At 45.2% G+C, this 26601-nt stretch overlaps 2 protein-coding genes and 1 pseudogene across 3 annotated transcripts; 2 read left to right on the top strand and 1 right to left on the bottom strand.

Annotated features, from left to right (window-relative positions):
• The first annotated feature begins 10 nt into the window (after window positions 1-10).
• Cntd1 (cyclin N-terminal domain containing 1) lies at window positions 11-10111 on the top strand. The gene is made up of 7 exons (XM_075990663.1): window positions 11-469; window positions 4883-4958; window positions 5189-5357; window positions 6245-6407; window positions 7486-7630; window positions 8266-8362; window positions 8813-10111. Exons 1-7 carry the CDS (start codon window positions 301-303, stop codon window positions 8978-8980), a joined length of 987 nt encoding a protein of 328 aa, XP_075846778.1. The 5' UTR covers window positions 11-300; the 3' UTR covers window positions 8981-10111.
• Becn1 (beclin 1) lies at window positions 9534-25363 on the bottom strand. 2 transcript variants are annotated; one of them, XM_075990661.1, is made up of 12 exons: window positions 25225-25363; window positions 24822-24950; window positions 20748-20815; window positions 17165-17223; window positions 16444-16534; window positions 16203-16339; window positions 15888-16082; window positions 14713-14859; window positions 12613-12762; window positions 11832-11892; window positions 11181-11323; window positions 9534-10374 (listed from the first exon to the last, which is right to left on the bottom strand). In XM_075990661.1, exons 2-12 carry the CDS (start codon window positions 24946-24948, stop codon window positions 10206-10208), a joined length of 1347 nt encoding a protein of 448 aa, XP_075846776.1. In that variant the 5' UTR covers window positions 24949-24950; window positions 25225-25363; the 3' UTR covers window positions 9534-10205. The 2 variants fall into 2 exon arrangements, with proteins under 2 accessions (XP_075846776.1, XP_075846777.1); XM_075990662.1 differs by lacking the exon at window positions 20748-20815 and having other exon boundaries at window positions 25225-25360.
• LOC142831548 (protein FAM50A-like) overlaps window positions 24947-26601 on the top strand; it is a 10567-nt pseudogene continuing 8912 nt past the window's right edge.

Raw genomic sequence — 26601 nt, 5'->3', positions numbered from 1 at the left:
TGGGAGTTGTAGTCCGCGTGGTGTTTCTGGTTATAGACAGGGTCTCTCCGCTCTGGAGGAGGGGCAGGAAAGACGAGAAGCGGTTGTGTTTTCTGATTGGCTGAGCGCTTCGGGGTGCGAAAAGCTATTGACGGTTCGAGGCTGTGGTGGGAATTAAGTTTTCCTCAGATTCGAGGCCAGGGCAGACATATTGGAAAGGAAGGAAGACTCCAAGGAGTGGCAGAAGATTCTGGAAATAAGCTAAGGAAGCCAGTTTATGGATCCGGTGAACTGTCCCAGTGCTCGGAAAGATTTCTGAATATGGAAGGACCCTTGAGGCCCAGACTTGCTAATTCCAGTGACTTCCAGTTTGGAGCGGTTGCCACAGAGACCATCGAAAACGCGCTGCTTCACTTGGCCCAGCAGAATGAGCAAGCCGTGAAGGAGGCTGCGGGACGGATGGGCAGCTTCAGGGAGAGCCGGATCGTGGGTGTGGATGCAGAGTGGGGAGTCGGGTTTATGGGAGTCCTGGGAGCACTGACCTCTGCTGTTCACTCAAATATATTTTGTTAGTACTCTTTTTATGCCAGGCCATGGGGGTTGTAAGTGATGAACGAGGCTTACCAGCAGCACCCTTCCCCTTCATTTCCGCACCCCCTACTCCCACCCCGCCCCCTGTCTTTTTCGCTTTTTTTTTTTTTTTTGAGACAAGGTTTTACTGAAGAGTCCTAGCCTGGAACTCTCCATAGCCTGGATGGCCTCGAACACACAAAGATACGCCTGTCTCTGGCTCCCGAGTTGTAAGATTTTAAAGGTGTATGGCACCATGCAGAGTTTTACACTTCCTTTCGTAAATATGCTTAGAGTGCTTATTATTGACATTGCCTGGGCGAGAAAGATGAAACAGCAGTGTAGTCATTGCTCTCAAACTGTGTACTTTGGGTGGGGATATTGAGTATACAAACAAGTAGATACAAGTATGTATGGTTAGAATAATTGACAGAGAGAATACATTTAAAAGGAGTGATAAGCTGTGGCCCAGGGCTTGTGACTTTTGAGGTACACCTTGAGGGAATGGTGACATTTTGTTTGAAGATAAAGGGATTCTCATTTCTACCAGAACAGGATGCCATGAATAGAGCTTTGGAAGGCAGGAGTGGAGGGTCCAGTTGTAGCCCAGGTTGGCCAGAGCATGTGGAAAAGCATTAGAAAGTAAGACCAGGGAAGTAGTCTGGAGATACTCTGAGTAGCCATATGAATGTCAAGGGGGAGGACTTTATACTTGGTTTAGCAGAAAAATGAGAAAGTTACTAAAATTTGTTATTTCTTATTTAATTTATTGTATGTGTATGGGTGTTTTGCCAGCAAGCATGTATGTGCACCATGTGTATTCTTGGTGCTAGAAGAAGCCAGAAGAAGGTGCCAGATTCTCTGAAACTGGAATTATAGGCAGTTGTGAGCCACCTGATGTGGGTGCTAGGAATTGAACTCAGATCTTCTGGAAAAGCAGTCAGTGCTTGTAAAAGCTAAGCCATTGCCAGGCGATGATGGTGCACGCCTTTAATCCCAGCACTCGGGAGGCAGAGGCAGGCAGATCTCTGTGAGTTCGAGGCCAGCCTGGTCTACAGAGCTAGTTCCATGACAGGATCCAAAGCTACAGAGAAACCCTGTCTCAAAAAAAAAAAAAAAGTAAGCATCTTTTTCAGCATGAAGACACTGGAATTTAAACGAGCACACAGTGTGGCTGTAATTTTTGCCTTGGTCAAAACGCTTTTGTGTGTAAAAAGGCTGGACCTGGTTGAAGGAGGTGGGTTAGAGGAGCCCGTGTGTAGTCAGAGGGATAACAGAGCGGTGACAAGAATGGATTTACAGCCAGGTGGTGGTGGTGCACGCCTTTAATCCCAGCACTCGGGAGGCAGAGGCAGGCGGATCTCTGGGAGTTTGAGACCAGCCTGGTCTACAGAGCTAGTTCCAGGACAGGCTCCAAAACCACAGAGAAACCCTGTCTCGAAAAACCAAAAAAAAAAAAAAAAAAAACCAAAAAACAAAACAAAACAAAAAAAAAGAATGGATTTACAACATCTTGAGGCAAAATCTAGAAAGCCCAATTTTCATTTAAGAAAGAAGGTAAAAATGACACACAAAACACAGAAATAAGGAAATGTGACTTTTGTTTAAGGGGGAAATTGTTTTGATTTGAATCTACTGAGTTTTTAAGATATTTGAAGAACATCCAGAGGAAGGTTAATAGACGGTTTAGAAAGGTCAGAACTAGAAATCAAGGTTTTTAAATTATTTTCATGATACTCCAAGGACAGAAGAAAAGCAGATCAAGAACAGTTCCTTGGGAAACATTCTGTGCTCAGGAAATTGGAACAGGGGAGAGTCAACAATACAATGAGCTGCATGTAGTGAGGGGCTCATGTAGTAATCCCAGGACTCAGGAAGCTGAGGCAGGAGAATTGCAAATTCTAGGCTAGAGTGAACTACACAGTGAGTCCCAGGTTAACCTAGCCTAAGATACACCAATACACATCTCAAAAACCAAACCAAGGGCGTGGAAAGATGGCTCAGCAGTTAAGCTATTTTCCAGAGGACTCAGGTTTGGTTTCCAGCACCCACATGGCAGTCCAAAACCACCTGTAACTCCAGTTCCAGAGGACCTAACCTGTTCTTTTGATCTCTGCAGATACTTGGCATGAACATAGTGCACATGCAAACTGAATCTCACACACATACACATAAAATAGAGACTTAGAGAAGGTCCAATAGTTGAGAGTTTACGTTGCTCTTCCAGGGCACCCAAATTCAATCCTCTACAATGTACACGAGGCAGCTCACAACAGCCTCTAACTTCAGCTCCAGGGACTCCAACAACGTATGGCCACCGAAAGCACTGCACTCACGATTTTTAAAAATCTTTTAAAAAGTAAAATAATAAATAAACCCTACTAACCAACAATAGTTGGGGAGAGAAGCACAGAACCAACATTTTTGAAGCCAACAGGAGGGTTGGGAAGGGTCAGCAGCCTCAGGTGCTTCCAGGGCATCAGTGGAAATGGAGGTTGGAAGAGGACAATTTGCAAAGCTTGCTGACTTTGGTGTAATCATTTTAGTCAATTGGGAAAAGCGGAAGGGAAATTGTAGAAACTTCAGGGAGCGAATGATGAAGTGGAAGGAACAGGCGTGGAAGTTGGGCATTAAAGAAATCAGCCCTGATGAGATGGCAAGGCGGAGGCTCAAAGGCCTTGTGGGTAGCAGTCCATCTGAGCATGTTCGTTAGGCAGAGGAGGCGAAGACAAATGCAGGTGTGACCATAGTTACTCCGCCTAACCCAAACTCACTTTCCGTGAGGACCTAAAATAAAAAACCAGAAACGACTCCCTGAATAAGTCCTAACAAATCCAAAACAAAAGCAAAGGTCTGCTAGGAAATAAAGCCCAAGGTCCAAGAATAAAAGGACAAAGGTCTGGCCAGTAACATATAGGTGTGCTCAGTTCTCTTCTCCGCGGAGATTGTTAGCCTGGCTGTGGGCTTTGTAACAAAGCTTTGTGTATAAATCTATTTGTAAGTTAAGTATATTGCTAAACTGTCTTGGGATAGTTTGACTTTTTTTTTTTTAATAGGTTTAAAACATATTTTTTTTTTTAAATGTTTATTTATTTATTATGTATACAATATTGTGTCTCTCTGTGTGTGTGTACAGGCCAGAAGAGGGCACCAGACCTCATTACAGATGGTTGTGAGCCACCATGTGGTTGCCGGGAATCGAACTCAGGACCTTTGGAAGAGCAGGCAATGCTCTTAACCACTGAGCCGTCTCTCCAACCCCTTAAAACATATTTTTGAGACTGGGTCTCTTGTAGCCCATTCTGGCATTCAATTTGCTATCTAAGTGAAGATATCCTTGAACTCCCGACCTCCTGCCTCCACCTGCTGAGATTAACTGGCTTTTACAAGCATGCCCGATACATTGTTTTTCTTCTAAGAAAGTCAGATTTTCTCAGGAGACATATGACAGTATGATTATGTGCATACAGGCTGAGGTAAAGGATCCCTCTCTGAAATTCTTTGCTTATCAATGATAAAGGTTCTTGGGTCTGCAGTTCTCTTTACTGAGAAGTGACATTTACCCTCGTTTCCGCCCTCAAATGATATTGCAAGCTAAATAGAATTTTATCTGAGTCTGTTCTTTCAAAGGGAAACAGAAGCAGGATAAAATCTTGCCAAAGTGCCTTACCCTTCCAAGCCTCTCAATGATTCTTTCCCTCTGACTTGGGCTGTGTTCTCTGAGTTAGGGGATATTTCTTCCAAACAAGTCACTGCACAGTAACAATAGAGATTTACACAACAAGCTGGCGGTGGAGAGGCGGTGGCCAGCTGCAAGGTGAATTGTGTTTGTAAAGCAATGGGAGTTCTGCAGAGGGTGGTTACTAAACAAATAGTGTCCTAAAGACTGTGGAAGCTCCAGGAGGGACCTTTCTGTTCCTGCCAACATTCCACTGAAAACAGAATATAGGGCTTAGGGTTTTTTATCCATCCAAGAACCTTCCATGAAGCTAGGGGTTCCCAGCATGAGGTAGAGACCAACTAGGCCAGCTGGTGTGTTTGTGTGTAACTGACCAAACCTTCAACAGCTGAGATGCATAGGAAGGCTCAAGGGTCGCGGAGGGAGCTTGGTAAACCCTTGACTTTGGCACTGAGTCGGTCTCCTTTCCATGCCTCTGATCTGCCTATTGGCAGCAAAGGAAACTGAGCTCAGCTTTGGTTGCTCCTGTCTCATCTTTCTCACCTCCTGACCCTCTCCTCTCAGCTCCCTCAGCGCTTTTATACAATGCCAAGAGTTCACAGAGTGGCTTGGCTTGCATCTTGTGAATTAAGCTGTTCTTTCCTGTTTTGGCAGAGTTTGTTTTTCTCCTGTCTGAACAATGGTGTCTGGAGAAATCTGTGAGCTACCAGGCTGTAGAAATCCTAGAAAGGTAAAGTCTGTGCAGAAGGCCATTGTGCTAGTGCCCCTCAGAATGGCGGCGCACACAGCACTAGTCGGTCCCCGCTTACCTAGCCGCTGGCTTTGCACCCTTCTTTCACTTGCAAATGGAGAACTCGCAGCCAGCATTCGTTACCTGATCAGTGGAGCATGTCTACAGCACAAAGTCCCTTTAGTTGGTGTGATTGGAAAGTTTCTCTCCATCCTTTTCTTCCCTTACAGGTTTATGGTGAAGCAGGCAGAGAACATCTGTCAGCAAGCCACAATCCAGCCGAGAACTAAGACCGAATTGCAGAACTGGAGGGCTCTGAAAGAGCAGCTTTTCAACAAGTTCGTCCTCCGCTTGGTGTCATGTGTTCAGCTGGCCAGCAAACTGTCTTTCCACTACAAAGTAAGGAGCAGGGTTGCTCATGGGCACCTGAGTGTCAGAAAGAAAGCAGCTCATTGAAGGCGGCTGTGAGAAACCCACTCCTAAGCTAGGTGACACTACTCATGTGGAAATTCCAGAGTGTAATTATGCTTCCTAAGCACACCGCCTGAATACACACAGTCACACAGAGGCGGTTATTAAACAGCCTCAAGTTCTGTTCCCAAAGTATAATTGCTGGACAGATGCCATCATTCATACGGGTCACCTTTCCTCCCCTTGGACTTAAGGACAGTTTACATAAGGTACCTGAATTACCAACATGCCTATCAGCATTAAAGGCAAATGATTACACCTAAAGATAAAATGTTTCCACGTTATATCCAGTGCCTGTACAGTAAAATACCACTCGTCCAGCAAATATTTATTTTTTTTTATGGCTAGATGTTTCAGTAGATACCATGGCTACCACAGTAAAAAATATTTATTGTCTGTGCTCTCAAGGAATCCCTTACCCAATGGGAAAAGGCATGGGGGTAAACAAGGTGAAAAGGTGATCTGTTAGTGTAACAGGGCTGGAAAAGGAACTTCATCAGCTTGGGGAGTCACGGAAGTTTATTCAGAGAAAATGAATTATTGAAATTGGTAGGTGGGAGATAGTAGCTACAAAGAAAATCTAAACAAAATTAGGGCGGGCAGGGAGAAAGGAAGGAGCAGAAGGTAAGGGAAATCCAGCATGTGTAATGACCAGAAGGGAGAACTTGGGTTTGATTGCAAGTAATCCTGCTTGCATAACTTAGTGGGATTACCAAGAGAGAAGACCGGTGTGGACTTGCAGTGCTCTGTGGACTGCTAGGGCTTATGACCTGCATCCTGCTATCTCTCCTCTGCCTTTTTTCTTTCTTTCTCAGATAGTCAGCAACGTTACAGTCCTGAACTTCCTCCAGGCTCTTGGTTATATGTGCACCAAAGAAGAACTACTGGAGTCAGAGCTTGATGTCTTGAAGTCCCTGAACTTCCAGATAAATCTGCCCACTCCTTTGGCATATGTGGAGATGCTCCTTGAAGTTCTAGGTACTTTATTAAATGTTTCAGGAGATGTGGGCTGGAGACTGCCATACAAGACAAAACAAAAACAAGCTGGGGGTGCTGGAGAGATGGCTCAGTGGTTAAGAGCATTGCCTGCTCTTCCAAAGGTCCTGAGTTCAATTCCCAGCAACCACATGGTGGCTCACAACCATCTGTAATGAGATCTGGTGCCCTCTTCTGGCCTGCAGGCAGAGTACTGAGAATACTGTATACATAATAAATAAATCTTTAAAAAAAATTCTCTCCCCCCCCCTTAAAAAAAAAAAGCCGGGCAGTGGTGGCGCACGCCTTTAATCACAGCATTTGGGAGGCAGGCCTAGTCTACAAGAGCTAGTTCCAGGACAGGTTCCAAAACTACAGCAAAATCCTGTCTCGAAAAACAAACAAAACAAAAAAATGTGCCCAGGGATTTGGGAACAGGAGTCACATCCTACCAATGAGGAGCAGTAGGAAGCCTGTGTGTTTCTGAATGATGTAGATGTCCCCCAGTATTAGTCAGGGAAGGCAGCTCAGAGGTCTCAGCACCTGATTTGGATTCATTAGGCACTTTATTTTTGGGGGACAGGGTTTCTTTGTGTAACAGCCATGGCTGTCTTGGAACTCTCTTTGTAGACCCAGGCTGGCCTCCCAAATGCTGGGATTAAAGGTGTGCACCATTATGCTGGTCTCATTAGACTTTCTTATTGCAGGATACGAGAGCTGGGTTTATGGAGAAGCATTAAGACAGAACAAATGTACTGTAATTGGATATATGCATTACTGATGGAGATCTGTCCTTTAAAATGAACCTTCTGGCCAGACATAGAACTTTAATACCAACAGTTGGGAGGCAGAGGCAGGTGGATCTCTAAGTTTGAGGCCAGCCTGGTCTACACAGAGTTCCAAGCCAGTTAGGGCTACACAATGAGACCCTGTCTCAAATAAAAGAAAACTGACCCTCTGCTAACAGATCTTCCATGGTAGCGTGTATCAGGAAGCACACTAGCAACAGAACAGCGCTGACCTAAGACCGCCACTGGAGGGCACAACCTGACGCTGTCTTTCATGCCTGTGCGCCATGTAGGGTACAATGGCTGCTCGGTCCCAGCCACACAACTACATGCAACTTGCCTGACCCTCCTCGACCTGGTCTATCTTCTGCATGAACCCATCTATGAGAGCCTATTGAGGGCTTCAATTGAGAATTCTACACCCAGTCAGCTGCAAGGGTAAGAAACTTTTCTAGGACAGGCTCCTTCCGGTGTTGCCTAGTAGGTGACAGATCTATGAATATGAGGCGTTTGGGGTTTGGAGCTTGGTGGTAGAATACTTTTGCCTAGTAAATTCAATATCCAGCACTGAGAAACAATACAGGATAATTGGTTCTGACTTCCGTTATTGCTGATTACTGAACCAAATCGGGAAAACTCAAGGTTTTTACTATTAAATGTAAATTACTGCCAACAATTAACATTCTTTTCTAGTTCTTCCTTTGCCATTAGTTAAAACTTCAGAGTGCTGGATTGCTTTTATAGTCACTTGAAGGGGGAGAAAGCCTGTCACATGACTCTAACTTGGACAAAAGTGACTTTGATTACTGTACAGTCAGACTGACCAAAGCCTCACAATTACAATTGTTAGGGAGATGGAAATAAAGGCCTATCACACTCTAGACACAGGTGTATGTTTTAACCCCAGGTGAGCGGGGGAACGGCAGGTAAGCTATTACCTCAACATGGCTTCTTTCTGTGTCTAAAGTGCAAGACGATCAACATGAACAATGCATAGCTGAAGTTCTATGACCCTAGCATTTAGAACCATATTTCATACTAGCTCCGAAATTAATATGGTCTTAATTATTCAGGGAGAAGTTTGTCTCTGTGAAGGAAGACTTCATGCTGTTGGCAGTTGGAATCATTGCAGCGAGTGCTTTCATCCAGAACCACGAGTGCTGGAGCCAGGTGCGCACCACTGAGTGGGGCCAGCATGGTCAGAATTAATAGAGAGCTTTTAATAGAGAAGACAGTCTGCACAAGAACTGGGTAAACAGTCAAGAAGGGAGGGTTGGAAAACCAGAGTAGGATGGAAGTGTCTCCATTTTCTTTATGAACTGGAAATAGACACTCAAGTTCAGTTTGTCCAATTCCTTTATAATTATGACCCACTGTTCTGTCTTTAACAGAGGGAAACAGCTAACTAGAGAAAGAGCCCACGTTAACACTATCAGGGCAATGACACTTGGCCATCAGCAAACATAGGAATCTGGATTTAATTTTGTGTTCAGAAAAATGAAAAGCTTGTTAGGCTTGGGAGACTATCTCAAGCAAGAATCTCTGTTAGTGTGTGCATAAGTGTGCTGTGCACTACAATGTGCTGAGACTTTAGTAATAAGTTCCTCTGTCTTCCTGAAGGTTGTAGGGCATTTGCAGAGCATCACTGGCATCGCTTCGGAAAGCATTGCTGAGTTCTCTTATGCAATCCTGACTCACAGCGTGGGAACACACACTCCTGGGCAACAGCAGCCTGTTCCCCACAAGGCAGCCAGAGCTCTGAATACTGCTGCTTCCTCTAACACATGAGGCTGGCTAAACCCCAGACACAGCCTTCTGTCACTGTATTCTCCTCTTTGTTTACTTCCATTCTCAGGGTACAAAAATTCCAAGTTTCCTTTGGATAGTATTTTGTATTCCAATTTCAGGCACTTTTTCCCTACATCAGAGACAGTTATGGTGGACAAATGCATCCTTGTATGTTCATAGCAGGCTAAAAACATCAAAGAATTGGAGTTAGATTATAAAATTGGTTCATTTTTATTTGACAAGACATTTAAGTTTTCCTAATTTAATCTGATTATCAGAGAACACCAGATAAGTATTACCCAGGGTTTTAAAACAGACTTTTGGATGGCCTTGGCTGAGTGTCTGAGTAGCCTTTCTTCCCTTGCTCCCCTACAGCTGTTTGTTCTTCCTTCCTTCCTTCCTTCCTTTTTTTTTTAAAGATAGAATATCACTATTTGGATGTGGCTGTCTTAGAACTCACTATACACACCAAGCTGGGCTGGAATTCAGAGATCCACTTGCCTCTGCCTCCTGAGTTCTGGGATTAAATACCATCAAGTCTGGCTTACCATTTCATTTCATTTTATTTTATTTTTTAAACTAAAACACTTTTCAACAGAATTTCTATAAAACTGACTGGAACTCAATTCTTCCAGAATATAAAATACTCAATTTTAAAGAAAAACTTACCGTCACATCTCTTGGTAATTAATAGACCATAGCAAATCCTTTATTACAAATAATTAAATCTTTCCATGTCTCAAACAGTACCAAACAGCATTTTGTAATCCTAACAGACAGTAGAGTAGGCATTTAATACTAGAACTGCGTGAGGAAAGAGTTAGACTTCCAGCATCTGACCTGGTGTCCTTTCTCACATCATCCAACTGTGTACCACTAATATCATCTCAAAACATTCCTATTTCATATTTTAAGTGCAGGAAGTTGAGAGAGATAAAATCCAGTGAGAACACATCAGTGTCAATCAACTAACTTAAAGTGAATGTCAATTAGTTGTTTTCAAGGGAATGGCAAAAGGAAAGCATGGGGTTGAGTCAAAACTGTGGCAATGGCTGTTCGCTATCCTCTGGAAACTATCTGTCACATGATATTTTAAAATAAAGTGGCTTTTGTCTCTTTTGGTATTGTAAACATGTGGTTTAATATTACCCAGATTTAATTTAAAGCATCTTTCCAAACGAAACCAAATGTAAAACTTTAAAGGCGAACAACCCCCAGGAGTAAGTCACTTGTTATAGAACTGTGAGGACACCCAAGCAAGACCCCATTTAAGATTCGTCAGCATGAACTTGAGCGCTTTTGTCCACTGCTCCTCAGAGTTAAACTGGGTTTTGATGGAATAGGAGCCGCCACTGCCTCCAGTGTCTTCAATCTTGCCTTTCTCCACATCCATCCTGCAGACAGATGAAGCAGAGCTCATTAAGAAACAGATCCAAGTTAAGTCAGTTCAGGCAAATGGGCAGGGATTTGACCACGAGACCATTCCCGTCATTTATCTAACAGCGCTTGGCAAAGAGCTACTGCTAGTGTGTATTTTGGATTTGCTTGAAACCCTAAAATAAAAGGCTGTCACAAGAGCCTCATTGTCATTGCAGAGTACAAGGGCAGGACACACCCAAACACACGACAAGTCTGGAGCGGGAGAGGAGTGAAGGTTATAGTACTCCTCACTGTCTGCCTAGGCATCCCTGAACTCAGGAGCAGAAAGAGGCAAAAGAAATAAACTGTTTGTATTTACTCCTTCTCTCACTACAAAGCACAGACTGACCTTTAAAACCACACATTCTTCCTGCCTCAGCCTCTGGAGTGCTGGGATTATAGGTGTGCCCATCTTCCTTGGCTCTCAAACTCGGTCTCTTGAACTTGTCTCTATGCTGGGCTACTACACTAAGACAAGCATTCTTGTATACTCCCAAAGGCTGCAGGAAAAAGCCTTTCTGAAATGAGGCTACAAACTTGATCTCTGTCCCAAGAAAATCCCTACCACCACCTACAACAATATTCTTTACTCCAGGGAGCAGGTGGTCGTACTCTGTTCTGCTTGCAATATGAAATGAGTCCTTGCCCACCAGCGTCCTATGATTGCACTGTTTTCCTTCTTGCCATTTTTAGGATCTGTTTCCATTCACTACCTTTTAATTCAGTTTAGTCCTTGCTACAAGTTCACTGAGCCTGCAGAGGATAAAGGGCAAACTCTCACCTGTATGGAAGACAAAATCGTGTCTCGCCTTTCTCCACCTCTTCTTTGAACTGCTGCACACAGTCCAGAAAAGCTACCATTGCATGGTCAAACTTGTTGTCCCAGAAAAACCGCAATCCCCCAGAACAGTATAACGGCAACTCCTGCCCAAGAAGAGAGAACTGGCTATGGGCATGTCCCCAGTCATTCCCTGCACTCCAATCACCTGAGCTTTGTCTACGCCCACCAGAACATGTATTATAGCTGACCGATGTCTTCTATAACCCTCAACCACTCCAACAGCCCTGGGCAAACAGCAACTCCCAGCAGCCTCCCTACCACTGGAAATGTACTGAACTTCAGCATATTCCCACCCCCAAGTCCCCAAGTGCATGCACTCCTCTGATCTGCCCAGACCCTTTCTCAATAGGCTGTAAAAACCTGAATTTTTTCCACCAACCCCAAAGAGCTAAGTCTGAACAAGATGTTATTGGCTCCTTATGAGATAGTCTGAGAAAGAAACTGAAAAATGTCAGCAGGTATAGAAACTAAACTTTTTTAAGCACAAGGTCTTGTATACTTTAGGCAAGTGCCCTATCTCTAAGCTACATCCCTACGCCCCAAATGTACCCATTTTGTTAGAATAAACAAGAACTCTAGCTCCCAGAGTACCTTAGATTTGTCTGTCAGAGACTCCAGATATGAATGATTTCCATAGGGAACAAGTCGGTACCTAAAGTGGAGATGCAGAGATGGCTACAGGATTATTGCAAAGTTGCAACCCAGTAACTTTCAATCTGCATCTTACCCAAGGACTTTATTATTTATTATCCCCACCTCCCTCCACCTCTCTAGAGTCCATGTTTAAAGACTTAACTAAAAAGATTTCATCTATTATGTAACGGTACTCATCAACTCATGTATATTTTGTCTTTGTTTTGTCTTTAAATGACAGGGTCTCCTTATATGGGCCAGGCTGACCTTGAACTTTTGATCCTCCTGCCTCAACTCCCCCAGTACTGAGATTACAGGTGTTCAACACTGTGCCTGGTATTTTGCTTTAAAAGATATGTATAACTTGAGGCCTGTGGGTTGCCCTTGTTCCCATGACAGCTATGAGTAACACTCAACACATTTGTAGACAACAATATCACGTCATAGTATCAAAAGGCTGGACACCCTGGTAGGTTTTTAAAAACAAACACTGAAACTTCATTAGGGAAAAATTAGGTTCTGGAGACTTTTGGGACCACCACTGGAGTCATGCAGGTTGATGATACTGCTCTATGACATCACAGCAAGAGCCCTGTGATGAAGGGAAAGCAGGGCACAGGCCCTTCTGTCTGCTGGCAGCAAGAATTCTGGCCATAGTGAAGCAGTACCATGTGGTATAGACAGAAGACATCACAGACACGCCTTGCCCAAGGTGCCGTGGAGAGCGGCACGTTCTCACCTCTGAAATTTCAGACCCATCTTATTGGCTAGGGCATGCAGCAGCAATACTGTCTGGCCCCAGGCAGCATTGATTTCATTCCATTCCACAGGAACACTGGGCAAGCGACCTAGTCTGAAGTTATTGATTGTGCCAAACTGTCCACTGTGCCTATAAAGAAGGGCAGAGGGGGCCGGGGGGAAATAGAGATTATAAAACGTTTGAGGTTTCCCACTTTCACCCAGAACCTAGCATACACTTCTTTTGGCTGCCCCAAACCTAAGGCATCTTTCCCCCTGCTGTTTGGATGTCCAAGCAGAACTGAGAGTCACTGAACACTCTTACACTCCTCCCCCAACAAAATAACAAAACAAATATCAAAGCCAAACAAACCCTCCACTGAGTCTGCCTCCTACCCCTCTCTCTCTTAGACTGATTTACTTTACGTGTATGAATGTTTTGCCTGCATGTGTGAATTTGTACCAATGCATGCCTGTTGGATTCCCTGGAGCTGGGGTTATGGATGATTGACAACCACCACGTGGGTGCTGGAAATTGAACAAGTTCTCTGCAAGAGCAACAAGTGCTCTTAACTGCTGCTGAGCCGTCTCTCCAGCACCTCCCACTTGTCTTAAATCTGTCTACTTTTCCTCCATCTCAAGGCTGCTATTCTTTTCCAGTTTAAGAGTTCCATACCTCCTTCCCAGATTATTTCTCACCCTGTAAGTAAAGCTACCATCCACAGATGCAAATGTGCTTATGTCACTTCCCTGTCTGAAATGCTTTAATAATTCCCTCTACCTTTGGGATCAACTCCAAATGCCTTAATAATGGTAATTCTCCAGTTTCACATCTGGTCACTTGCCCCTTTACAGTCAATCTTCAGTCATAATAAGATCCTTTTAGTTCTTTGAATTTGCCATTCCCTTGCTCCTGTTTCTTTGCACACGATGTTCTCTTTGCCAGAATAACTCTTCCTCTGTAGACATCTACACCCCTCAGCCATATCAGCCTTCTCTGGATGAAATTTCCCATGCAGCTTCCTCAAAGTGGGAAGGTCCCCTTTCATTTCATGTTCTCACAGAACCCTTGGCACACTATCACACTGTATGACACCAGTCTGCTATTTATGCATTCCTTGAAGGCAATGAGTAGCTGGTATACTGTAGATTTCTTACTGGTACACTCCTGGTGTCTAGCACAGTGCTTTCCACACATCAGACACTCAATAGTTATTAAATCAGTTATACACAAATGAGCCTGGGGTTAGTAAATCAGTACCAGGGCTGGAGAGATGGCTCAGCTGTTAGGACCACTGGCTGCTCTTTCACAAGACCCAGATTTGATTCCCAACACCCGCATTGCAGCTCACAACTTTTTGTTACTCCAATCTCAAGGGTTCAACAACCTCATCTGGCCTCTGTGGGCACTAGGCATGCATGTGATGCAATGACATATGAAGGCAAGCACCCGCACAGATGAACATAATACAAAAATTTTATTTTTACTTTATTTTATTTTTTTTTGGTTTTTCGAGACAGGGTTTCTCTGTGGTTTTTTTTTTTTTTTTTTTTGGAGCCTGTCCTGGAACTAGCTCTTGTAGACCAGTCTGGTCTCGAACTCACAGGGATCCGCCTGCCTCTGCCTCCCAAGTGCTGGGATTAAAGGCGTGTGCCACAACCGCCCGGCTAATACAAAAAATTTAAAAGCAGCACCAGGCAACAGGATTTGGTGGACAGAACCACTAAATTCCTGTTGGTTTTTGTTTCACTTTTTCTAAGAGAGTTTCTCTGTGTAGCCTTGGCTACCCTGGAACTCACTCTGTAGACCACCAACCTGGCCTCAAACTCAGAGCTTTGCCTGCCTCTGCCCCCTGAGTGTTGGGATTAAAGTTGTCAACCACCACTGCCCAACTAACCACTCTAGAATCCTACCTGTGTGCATTCGAGTGTGTGCATTTGCACCCCACATTATAGCTATCCTAGTACAAGGGATGACATAAAGCTGGCTTAGGTGCAGACCTCCAGTGCCTCTTCTATGGGGAGGTGTTCACCCAGGTATGTGGCTGACAAATACAAACACTTCCCAGATGAGCCTCCCCCAACCCCGAGCCCTCATTACCAGATATGGAAGGTGGCATTGAAGACGTTGGTTTTCTTCAGTTTGTCCAGCTGCATCTGGGCATACCGCATCTGGTTTTCTACACTCTTCAGCTCATCATCCAGCTCCAGCTGCTGTCTTTTAAACTCACTGTATTCCCGCTGGTACCTGCGAGCAGCCAAGGGGACCCTAAGGGCTGAGCATGGAGGCTGTCATCTCTTTCTCACCATTCTTCTCAAGGACTTACTCTAGTGGTAGAGTTACAGCTTATTACAGAAATCTCCATTTGCCATTGATTCCTCTCAGAGGAATGTTTTGCCTACAAGGCATAAAAACACCTCAAATTCCAGATGCCCAATATTTAAAAATATAGATGAAAAAAAAAGGATTCTCGTGAACCATGACAAATACATTTCTGTATTTTTTTGTTTTTGTCAGAAGTAAAATAAGTAAAAATGGGGGCTGGAGAGATGGCTCAGAGGTTAAGAGCATTGCTTGCTCTTCCAAAGGTCCTGAGTTCAATTCCCAGCAACCACATGGTGGCTCACAACCATCTGTAATGAGGCCTGGTGCCCTCTTCTGGCCAGCAGGCATACACACAGACAGACTATTGTATACATAATAAAAATAAATATTAAAAAAAAAAAAAGTAAGAATGGGTCTCTTAGCCAGGTGTGATGGTGCACACCTTTAATCCTGGCACTCAGGAGGCAGAGGCAGGCGGATCTCTGAGTTTGAGGCCAGCTTGATCTCAGAGTGATTTCCAGGACAATTGAGGCTGTTAAACAGAGAAACCCTGTCTCAAACAAAAAGAATGGGTCTCTCATTATATTTTTTATTTGTGTGTGGGCAGGCTTTGGTTCTCTTCTACCATGTGGGTCTCAGGGATTGAACTTGGGTCATCAGGCTTGACGGAAAGGGCTTTAACCCACTGGACCAGTTAGCTGGCCCAAGAGTAATGTTTTCAGAGCCCTGGTGCCACCCTACCTAACTAAAACATCCTTTCTTCACTTATTATGTCAAGTCTTCGTCTACGGCTCCAGACACTCTCCTGGAAACAAGCCCAGAAACAACAGGCAGGACTGGAGCAGACACGGCACTGACTGACAGCTGACCTAATCGGACATGTTAGGCAGAAGCCACTCCCTGGCCTGGTATTAGAGACAGGAAGGTAGAAGAGCAGGGGGAGCACTCACTGAGCTTCCTCCTGATCCAGTCTCTCCGCCTCAGCCTGGACCTTCTCCAGGTTTTCTGCCACTACCTTGCGGTTTTTCTCCACATCTTCCAGCTCCTGGATCAGCCTCTCCTCCTCTAAGGCCAGCTCCTTCAGCTCTCTCTGTAGCTGTTCACTGTCGTCCTCGTTCATTTGCTCAAGGATCTCCAAACAGCGTCTGCCAAGAACACAGTCTATTGACTAGAGGGCACCTGTGTCCCACGTGCCCGAGGACCAGCACCCCCAAGTCCTACCGGCCGAGCAGTCCCAGGAGCACCCTGGCCCTGGAGGTACTTACTTATAGTTCTGACACTCAGTCTCCGTGACGTTGAGCTGGGTGTCGAGCTGGTCAAGGAGAGTATCCGTGCATTCCTCACACAGTGGGTGATCCACGTCTGTCTGACCCGACATGATGTCAAAAAGGTCTCCAGTGACCTGGAGACAGGACAGTCAGGATAGGGCCTCTTCTGGGCTATCTGCCCAGTCAATCCCTGTAACAACTACACACAATTCTTGCCAGTGAAATGAGGCCAACTTGCCTTCAGTCTTCGGCTGAGATTCTCCATGGTGCCACCATCAGATGCCTCCCCGATCAGAGTGAAGCTATTAGCACTTTCGGTAGACATCATCCTGCAGATAGCCCCCCACCCATGGGCCACATGAGGGAGCAGAGAGGCCTCCTCCACCTAAGCACTGGCTGAGGGGCCTCAAGGGTCACACCCATTCCTAGCCCGACTGGACCTCCCAAGGGTACTTATCTCCCAAGAGAAGGCCATGCTGGTCTTCCACAGGGGCACTACTCAGCAGGAAGTTACCCCAGGTGGACTAAGGAGAAAGGGGGGGCAATCAAAAATGGATATGTATGTTTATAGCAAAAAGCAAGGAGGATCAAGAAAGACCATTTTTTGTTAAATATTACACTTCCTGACAGCAACTTTTACCTGCTACATTGATGAGAACTAAGAACCTAAACATCTAACAAGCACCACTAAAACCTTCTCCAGAACCCATCTCAATCACTCCCTCAACATCAGAGGCACTAACCCCTTCTCACTGTGGGAATGGCTATAGAGGAAAAAAGAAAAAAAAATCAGTGCTGAAAGGTGATGGGTAATGTGTAAGAGAACATATCTTTTCTAACAGCTAAAAGGCTAGATGATAATTCATCTACATCACCTGGTCCCAATTCCTAATTCCCAGGTTTAATTAAAATTCCCTTGGCCGTTGGCAAGAAACAGGGGACTGAGGAATAGTAAGCACCTGGCTGGGGGAATGAATCTTCGAGAGACACCATCCTGGCGAGTTTCAATAAATGGCTCCTGAGAAAGAAACAAGAGTGCATTAGAGCCGGGCAGTGGTGGCACACACCTTTAATCCCAGCACTCCGGAGGCAGAGGCAGGCGGATCTCTGTGAGTTCGAGGTCAGCCTGGTCTACAAGAGCTATTTCAGGATGGGCTCCAAAAGCTACAGAGAAACCCTGTCAAGGAAAATAAATAAAAGGGCATTAGAATTCTGGCAACTTTGGGGAAATCTATTTCCCCTAAAGCCCAAGACCTATTTGACTTTAGCCTAGATAGCTAACCACAAAACTTGATAAACCAGAGAAACCAAAGAAGTGGGTAGGGTCTGGGCTGGAAGAAGGCTAAGTAAATACCATTCTTTCTATTCAAGGAAGAGGGACCAAGTTCAGATCCTCACAGTTAAACAAACAAATGGGGCAGGGAGGCACATGCCTTTGATCTCAATACTCTGGCAGGCAGAGATAGGCAGGTCTCTGTGAGTTTAAGGCCAGCCTTGTCTACATAGCACAAGAGCCAGGATAATATAGAGACCCAGTTTCTGAAAACCAAAACAAAACAAAACAACCCCCCCCACACACACACAAAATAAAACCCAGAAAGAAAAATAAAGGGTGAGCAGGATGGTGTGCACTTGTAATTGCAGAACTGGGAGATCTTTCTACCCTCCTGGGTCTAAGCAGCCAGCCAGCCTAATCTGTAAGCCCAAGGATCGGGTCCAGGCTACAGCCTGTCCCCAAAAATTAAAGTGGCGTGCCAGGCGGTGGTGGCTCACGCTTTTAATCCCAGCACTCAGGAGGCAGAGGCAGGTGGATCTCTGTGTTTGAGACCAGCCTGGTCTAAAAAGTGAGTTTCAGGACAGGCTCCAAAGCTACACAGAAAAACTGTCTTGAAAAACAAAACAAGGGCTGAAGAGATGGCTCAGTGGTTAAGGGCATTGCCTGCTCTTCCAGAGGTCCTGAGTTCAATTCGCAGCAACCACATAGTGGCTCACAACCATCTGTAATGAGATCTGGTGCCCTCTTCTGGCCTGCAGTCATACACACAGACAGAATATTGTATACATAATAAATATTTAAAAAAAAAACAACAAAAAACCCAAAAAAAAACCAAAACAACAACAACAAAAAAAAAAAACAAGCAGTAGGGCCTGCCTAACAGAACTGCATGCCTACTGTCAACTTGTATGTAACAGTTCTATGTTCAACATTTTATTCTATTTTAAAGATTTATTTATTTATTATGTATACGGTGTTCTGCCTGCATGTGTACCTGCACACCAGAAGAGGGCACCAGATCTCATTACAGATGGTTGTGAGCCACCATGTGGTTGCTGGGAATTGAACTCAGGACCTCTGGAAGAGCAGTCAGTGCTCTTAACCACTGAGCCATCTCTCCAGCCCCCTATGTTCAACATTTTATAGTATCACTGGCTTCAGCTGTCCTGTCTGCCTCTTTTGCTTCTTTGCAGGTTCTCTCTGGCCCCTGCATCCTAGACTGCCTGCAGAGCATGCGCAGTGCAGAATTAACAGCCCTCAATCCACTTAGGGTTTGCTTTCCAGATGACAGACAGCTAGGTGGATAAATATTCCCTTCTTAACCTGGCAAGCTAACTCTCAGGGGTGAAGCCAACACCCTCTAACAGGTGCTGCTCCACAGGATGGAGCTCCAAGTACCCACTCGGGCTTGACTATGCCTCCATCCTGGCTTCCTTCCCTTTCCCATCTCCCTTCTCTGCTTCCTACTAGAGTTTGCTAGGATCTCTCCCAAATAAGTAACTTCTACTTAAACAATCATCTGTTCCCTGCAAAAGAAAAGCAACTTACAACATATATCTTTAGTAATGAAAACCATCTCTATTATTCCTATTATTATGGTTATTACTATTTTATTATCATCACTGTGCAGTGCTGGAGAGTGAACCCAGGCCCTTGCCCATGCAAAGCAGGGGATCAATCACTGAACTACATCCCTAGCTTTATCACTGACAGTGTTAAATTTAAAAATGACATATATTCTAACACTGCTAATCTGCTATGTCTATGGTAAATATACCACCCTCTGTCCAAATGAGATGTGTTTGTGAATGGAGAGGAATGGAGACAATAGCTATAGAGAATAAAAAATATGAACCAGGAATGCCCTGGAGCCACCCGGACACACAGGTCATCCCACCTCTGACCTTAGTCATTTACCTTTAAAAATTACATTATTTATTTATGTGTAGGTGCATGCTCATACCACAGTACAAAGGGCCAGGTGTCTTTCCCCTGTGTGGGATCGAGGGTTTGAACTTAAGACTGTTAGGCTGAGCCCAGGCCGACTGGAGACTTAGAACAATCTTTCTGCTTCAGCCTTCCAAGTACCTAGAATTGCAGGCATTAACCACTATGCTCGTCTATAATCACACGTTAAAATCCATTTTAAAAATATTTATTGACGTATTGGTGTGTGTGTACCAGCGCACACACTTAGGTGACAGGAGGAGTGGCAAGCACGCTTACCCACTGAACCACTTCAATGGCCTTATAATTCCTTTTTCGCTTTTTAATTTTTGTTGTTGATAATTATTTTTTGGTTTTTGTTTTTCCAGAGCGTTTCTTTGTGTAGCCCTGGCTGTCCTGGAACTGGCTCTGGAGACCAGGCTGAATGCCGAGAGATCTACCTGCCTCTGCCTCCTAAGTGTACCACCACTGCCTGGCCATAATTCTATTTTTTTTTTTTTTTGGTTTTTCGAGACAGGGTTTCTCTGTGGTTTTGGAGCCTGTCCTGGAACTAGCTCTTGTAGACCAGGCTGGTCTCGAACTCACAGAGATCCGCCTGCCTCTGCCTCCCGAGTGCTGGGATTAAAGGCGTGCGCCACCACCGCCCGGCTTATAATTCTATTTTTTAATGGATGCCTTATTCAGTAACCCTGTGCCTTGGGGTACATTCTAGTACCTCCAATGATTCACAGTGGACTGACCATGAGCAACTTTCCTTTTTCTTTGTCTGCAGTGCTGGGATTGAATCCAGGAACTTGCACAACCCAGAGCTATAACCCCAGTCCTTAACTTCGTTTCTTTCTGTTTGTTTTTGGAGGAACAGTCTCCCCTATACTGGGCTGACATCAAACCTGCTATAAACATAAAAAATGACCTTGAACTTGTAATCCTCCTGCCTCCATGCCCAGGTTAATGTGATGCTAGGGCTCAAAGCCAGGGCTCTGTGCACAGTAGGCAAGCTCTCTACTAACGGAGCTACATCCCCAGCCCCTATTGTTTTGTTTTTAATACATGTATTATTTCAGGCTGGTCTGGAATTCACCAGGTAGCCCAGGCTAGCCTCAAACTTGTGATCTTCAGGGCCTCAGCCTCCCAAGTGGATTACAGGTGGGCAACACTGTATCTGGCTGGAATGTTCTTAACCACTCTCTATTATTAGCCCCCAAAGTCTGGGGCACCAAATATTCTGCAGAGACCCAGTCTGTACTCTAGTGGTTTTCATGTCAGCCTCCCGTTTAGCAGACTGTGAGGAGGACGGGGAGAGGGTGCTTTTTGTTTACCTCTCCTGAGTGAGCCTCTTCCTCCTGGGTCTCTCCTGGTTTCGCCTGGGCTGTGGTAAGTAATGGAGCTAAGGGTAAGGAAAATCCTCAGTCAGAACAGTCTTATCAAATCAGGAGAGCTTCCCAAAGCATGGGAAAGAACCCGAAATAGTCTCATTACCAGCTCAACGCTACCACAATCTCTCTCTAGATAGGGTCTCACTGTCTAACTCAGGAGGCAGAGACAGGACAATCTTTTATGAGTTTGAGGCCAGTGAAAGGCTACATAGTGAGGCTCTGTCTTTAAAAAAAAAAAAGCAGAAGAAAATAGGGTGGTGGTGGAGCACGCCTTTAACCAAAGCTAGAGAAACCCTGTCTCAAAAACAAACAAACAAACAAACCAAAAAAACCAACAACAACAACAAAAAAGTTTAGAGCATTTGGGTTCGATTCCCAGCACCCACAAAGTTGGAACTACTACTAGTTAGTCCAGAGTGGCCTTGAACTCACAGAGATACACTCTCCTCTCCCTCTTTTTTAAAACTTCTTTATTATGTATACAACATTCTGCCTGCCTTTATGCCTACAGGCCAGAAGAGTTCTCATTACAGGTGGTGTAAATCACCATGTTCCTGGGAATTGAACTCAGGTCCTCTGGAAGAGCAGCCAGTGCTCTTAACCTTTGAGCCATCTCTCCAGCCCCACCTGTCTCTTGAAGACTGGGATTAAATATTTGTGCCACCACATTGGCCATTTATTTATTTATTTATTTGGTTTTTCGAGACAGGATTCTCTGCAGTTTTGGAGCCTTTCCTGGAACTAGCTCTTGTAGACCAGGCTGGCCTCGAACTCAGAGAGATCCACCTGCCTCCTGAGTGCTGGGATTAAATTATTTTTTAATTATTTTTTTGGGGGGGGGTTTTCGAGACAGGGTTTCTCTGTGGCTTTGGAGCCTGTCCTGGAACTAGCTCTGTAGACCAGGCTGGTCTCGAACTCACAGAGTTCCGCCTCCCAAGTGCTGGGATTAAAGGCGTGCGCCACCATCGCCCGGCTATTTTTTAATTCTTTACACAAAGAAAAACCTCTTTTCTTCCCTGCCTATTATGAGAATGTTAGAATTCTAAAAGCACAAGGGTATCATGACCTGAACAGTCATACAGAAAGAGCTACAGTCTTTATGTCTCAGGCATTTACTTCAAGGTATTTCAGGGTCGAGAGGACGGATGGGTCTACAGACAAAACTGGATTGAACATGTGTTGGTAACTGTTCAAACCAGGTGATGAGCATGTAGGAATTAATTATATATTTAAAACCTTTTTAAAAATTAGAACGGGCTGGAGAGATGGCTCAGAGATTAAGAGCACTGGCTGCTCTTCCAGAAGTCCTGAGTTCAATTCCCAGCAACCACATGGTGGCTCACAACCATCTGTACTGAGATCTGGCGCCTCCTCTGGCGTGCGGGCATACATCAAGGCAGAATGTTGTATACATAATAAATAGATAAATCTTTAAAAAAAAATAAAAAATAAAATAAAATAAAAATTAGAACAACTTTGGATCTCAGTGAGTTCGAGACCAGCCTGGTCTACAAGAGCTAGTTCCAGGACAGGCTCCAAAACCGCAGAGAAACCCTGTCTCGAAAAAAAAAAAAATTAAAACAACTTAAAAAATATGGTCAGGCTGGGCGGTGGTGGCGCATGCCTTTAATCCCAGCACTCGGGAGGCAGAGGCAGGCGGATCTCTGTGAGTTCGAGACCAGCCTGGTCTACAAGAGCTAGTTCCAAGACAGGCTCCAAAACCACAAAGAAACCCTGTCTCGAAAAACAAAAAAAAAAAAAAATATGGTCAGGTGGTGGTGGCACACATCTTTAATCCCAGAACTCGGGAGGCAGAGGCAGACAGATCTCTGTGAATTTGAGGCCTGTTTGGTCTACAGAGCAAACTCTAGGACAGGTCCAAAGCTACAGAGAAACCCTGTCACGGGAAAAAAAAGAGTGTGTGTGTGTGTCTGTGTGTGTGAGTATGGGGCTTATGTGTGTGTATATATGAGTATATGTTTGAGTGTGGGGTTGTGCCTGTTAGTGTAGTGACTGTGGACAGGAAGAAATGTCAGATCACCTGGAACTGGAGTTACAGGCAGTTGTGAGTGACCTGATGTGGGAACTGAACTCCGGTCCTCTGGAAGACCAGTAAGTTCTCCTAACCACTAAACCATCCCTCCAATCCTATATTTTAAGCTTTTCCTAAGGTAACTCCTGGGAAGCTGTCACCTGTCTGTATCCACGTATCACAGATGTAGAGCTGGGGATGCAGTTAAGTGGTAGGATACTTGTCTAGCACGAGCAAAGCCCGATTCTCAAACCCAGGCATCGGGAGAGAGCAGAAGCGTCAGGTACAGTAGTACATGGCTATAATCCTAGTCTTTTGGAGACTGAGAAAATTCAATCATGTGCTTAAATCCAGCCTGGGTTATACAGTAAGACTGGATCTCAAAGACAAAGCAGCGACAACAAAAACATGGCTAATATACATACAGAGGAAGTCCAGTCAGTCTTTTTCCTTAAAGCATAAACTCCTGTCATCTAAGACAAGAACATTCAAAGAAGTTCTCCAGGCACAGAAAAGCAAGCACCGAATGAGCTCATTCCTATGCGGTTCATCTCATTTACACTGAAAGCAAAACGGTGGTTATCAGGGGCTGCAGGTGAAGGGAGATGGGTAAAGGCCAACGGGCCAGGTAGGGAGGAAAAACAGGTTCTGGAGTTCCACTGTGCAGTGTGACTATGGGTAGCAATAATCACCGCACAGCCCCAAAAGGTCAGAAGGGAAGATTAGGAACATTTTTACCTCAAGGAAACCCTGACTTGAATATTAAACGTGTAGTCAGACATCAAACAGTGCCCCACAAATACATCAGGATTTAAAAAGTTAAAAAATATGTAAGATATGGTGACACATGCCTTTACTCCAACACTTGGAAGATGAAGAGTGGGCCCTGTCTTTACCTTTTTTATACGTTCAATGCACAACAATTTACCTTTAATAATGAGAAAAATAAGCCTGGTGTGGGGGTGCATGTGTTTAGCCCCAGAATGCAGGGGGCATGGCAGGACAATATGAGTCTGAGTCCAGTCAATGGCTACACAAGGAGACAAAATAAAATGTTTTTAAATAAAAGAAACAGGTTGAGCAGATCATTTAAGCAGTTTAGAGCACTTGTTGCTCTTGCAGAGAATCTGGGTTCAATTTCCAACACCCACAGGCTGCTCACAACCACCAGAACTCCAGCTTGGAGATCCAACACCCTCTTCTGGTCTCGTCAGGCATCAGGCATTCATGTGGTAGAGAGAGACATACATGTAAGCAAAAACACCCATACACATAAATTAACAGCAATAATGAAAAGAATAAAGCAAGGAATAGAGAAACACAACAAAGCCTTCTGCCAGGTCTGTGAGCTTGTTTAAATTCCCTGTTCATGCCGGGCGGTGATGGCGCACGCCTTTAATCCCAGCACTTGGGAGGCAGAGGCAGGCGGATCTCTGTGAGTTCGAGACCAGCCTGGTCTACAAGAGCTAATTCCAGGAGAGGCTCCAAAGCCACAGAGAAACCCTGTCTCAAAAAAAAAAAAAAATTCCCTGTTCACCTCGCTCACTTCTTCAGACTTGGAGACTACACTGGGACTGACCTCAGAAGTCCAAATCACGTGACCTCTCTAAACCTCCATTCTTCACCTGTAAAAGGATGCGACCATGGAAACAGGGTCTCATTCTGTAGCCCAAGCTTGCCTGGAACTTGAGGCAGCTCCTGCTTCAGTCCCCCTGAGTGCTGCAATTATGGGATGTGAGTCACCATGCCTGTTTCCACGGGGACTGTTACAGGGACTAAATGAAACAATAAATGAACTGCACTGTACGTCCTCAAGCAATTCTGTTTGGTATATGTGGATATGTCTCTACTCTGGAGACAATGTCAGAACTCTAGACGCCTGATGAGGAAACCGAAAAACAGAGACTGCCACCACAAGCCCAATGTCTCTAAAGTTGCCCATTTCCCACACTCTTGACCACCCGCTTTCCACCGGTCCCGCTGACCTGTAAGTTCCTGGATGGTGACCCGGTCCAGGATCTTGAAGCTTGTGTCCAGTTTCAGAGGCTGGCTGCAGCGCTGGCACACGAAGCTCACCTGCATCGTGCTGCCGGACGCCTTCGACCCCTCCATGCCTGCGGCAGCCAAGAGGAAACGCGTTAAGAAGAACCGGCGCCCTTGAACCTCGAGCCCGAGGCTACCCTCTGCCCCGGTGGCGGAGGTGCAGAGAAAAATCCCGGTCCGCGCCTTTCCCTCTGGGAGTGGGATGACACCAACGGAACCGGCTTCCGGGGCAGAGCCAGCCTAAAGCAGTAGGGACTCCCGGACGGGGAAAGGGGCCATTAAAGTGGTTGTCAGGGTTCCCAGGCTTCTTTCTAAGTTTTTATTTCAGGCCCCGACGCTCTTCACCTCAGGACCCCAGAGCCCGCCGCCCAGGCTCGTTCTACCGCGGGGGCACGGTGGCCTCGGGTCCGCCCCAGAGCGAGACCTCCAGAGTTCCCATCGCCCGGTCTTCAGCTACTTCCCGGTCGGCTAGCTGAAGACTTCCGCCCGGGACCAGACGTGACGTCTTGACGGCTGCTGACGCAAGGACCCCTGGTCCAGATCCCTGCTTACCCGGCTCGGGGCGCCTTCTAGAGGCTGAAAGGGGAAGAGCAGCCTGTGCCGGCAGGTGTGCTAAAAGCTACCCATGCTCGCTCGCTTCTGATTGAGAAGGTCCTAGAGATTTAGATGTGTTACTTCCGAGTGGAGCCACTTCCATTTCTCCCTTGGTGTCAATTTTGAAAGTGTCTTTTTGGGAGACTCAAGCTGTCTTTCAAGCCCCTCTGAGGGAGTGCGTTGGCAGGCTGGTAAATTTTATTGTTTGTGTGTATATATATGTATGTCTGTATACAATAAAATGAAAATGTAAATTAAAAAGGTGATAGTGGTAAAGGATTGGGCATCCTATTTTTGGAGATCATACAAGTTTTTCTTTTTTTAATTTTGTTTTGTTTTTCGAGACAGGGTTTCTCTGTGTAACAGCCCTTGCTGTCTGGAACCAGCTCTGTAGACCACGCTGGCTTCGAACTCATAAGATCGACCTGCTTCTGCCTCCCGAGTGTTGGCATGAAAGGCGTGTGCCACTACTGCCTGGCTAAATGATTATTAATTAGGAAATGTTCAGCACTTCCAGATTTGGGTAAATCTTATAAAATTATAAAGCTTGCCGGGCGATGGTGGCGCACGCCTTTAATCCCAGCACTCGGGAGGCAGAGGCAGGTGGATCTCTGTGACTTTGAGACCAGCCTGGTCTACAGAGCTAGTTCCAGGACAGGCTCCAAAGCCACAGAGAAACCCTGTCTCGAAAAAAATAAATAAATAAAGTTATAAAGCTAAATCATTTGGGGGAACTGAGATGTGGCTCCCTGGTAAAGCCAAACAGACCCTCCCACCCACCAGAGACAGTTATAGTCACGTTTTTGTGTTAGTGCAGTAATAAGTGGGTCAATGAACCAGAACAGAGTTGAAAAATACACTAAGGATACAGACACATTTAGTATGGGATAAAAACGGTGTTTCAAAACAGTCATGTGGGGCCAGACGCGTCTTTCATCCCATCCCAGCACTGGGAAGCAGAGGCAGGTGGATCTCTGTGAGCTCAAGGCCAGCCTGGTCCACAGAGTGAGTTCCAGGACAACCAGGGCTACACAGAGAAACTGGTCTCAAAAAAAAAAAATCAACCAAACCAAAACAAAAACAATAGTGAGGAAATGCAGACGCGAAGGGAGACCAGAAGAGGGTGTG

Source organism: Microtus pennsylvanicus, chromosome 11, assembly GCF_037038515.1.
Source record: "Microtus pennsylvanicus isolate mMicPen1 chromosome 11, mMicPen1.hap1, whole genome shotgun sequence".
In the NCBI taxonomy this organism is placed as follows: domain Eukaryota; kingdom Metazoa; phylum Chordata; class Mammalia; order Rodentia; family Cricetidae; genus Microtus; species Microtus pennsylvanicus.
Note: the sequence above shows the minus strand (reverse complement) of the source record. Positions and strands in the feature narration are given on the sequence as shown.

What these genes read in the sequence shown, in the direction of transcription:
- Cntd1 (XM_075990663.1), top strand. Translation starts at nt 301, where the DNA reads ATGGAAGGACCCTTGAGGCCCAGACTTGCTAATTCCAGTGACTTCCAG. An exon ending in CAGGGAGAGCCGGATCGTGG is followed by an intron (nt 470 to 4,882) that starts GTGTGGATGCAG and finishes CTGTTTTGGCAG; the next exon opens with AGTTTGTTTTTCTCCTGTCT. An exon ending in ACCACGAGTGCTGGAGCCAG is followed by an intron (nt 8,363 to 8,812) that starts GTGCGCACCACT and finishes GTCTTCCTGAAG; the next exon opens with GTTGTAGGGCATTTGCAGAG.
- Becn1 (XM_075990661.1), bottom strand. Translation starts at nt 24,948, where the DNA reads ATGGAGGGGTCGAAGGCGTCCGGCAGCACGATGCAGGTGAGCTTCGTG. An exon ending in AAGAGGCTCACTCAGGAGAG is followed by an intron (nt 17,224 to 20,747) that starts GTAAACAAAAAG and finishes TTTCTTTCTCAG; the next exon opens with GAGCCATTTATTGAAACTCG. An exon ending in ACTGAGTGTCAGAACTATAA is followed by an intron (nt 16,083 to 16,202) that starts GTAAGTACCTCC and finishes TGTTCTTGGCAG; the next exon opens with ACGCTGTTTGGAGATCCTTG.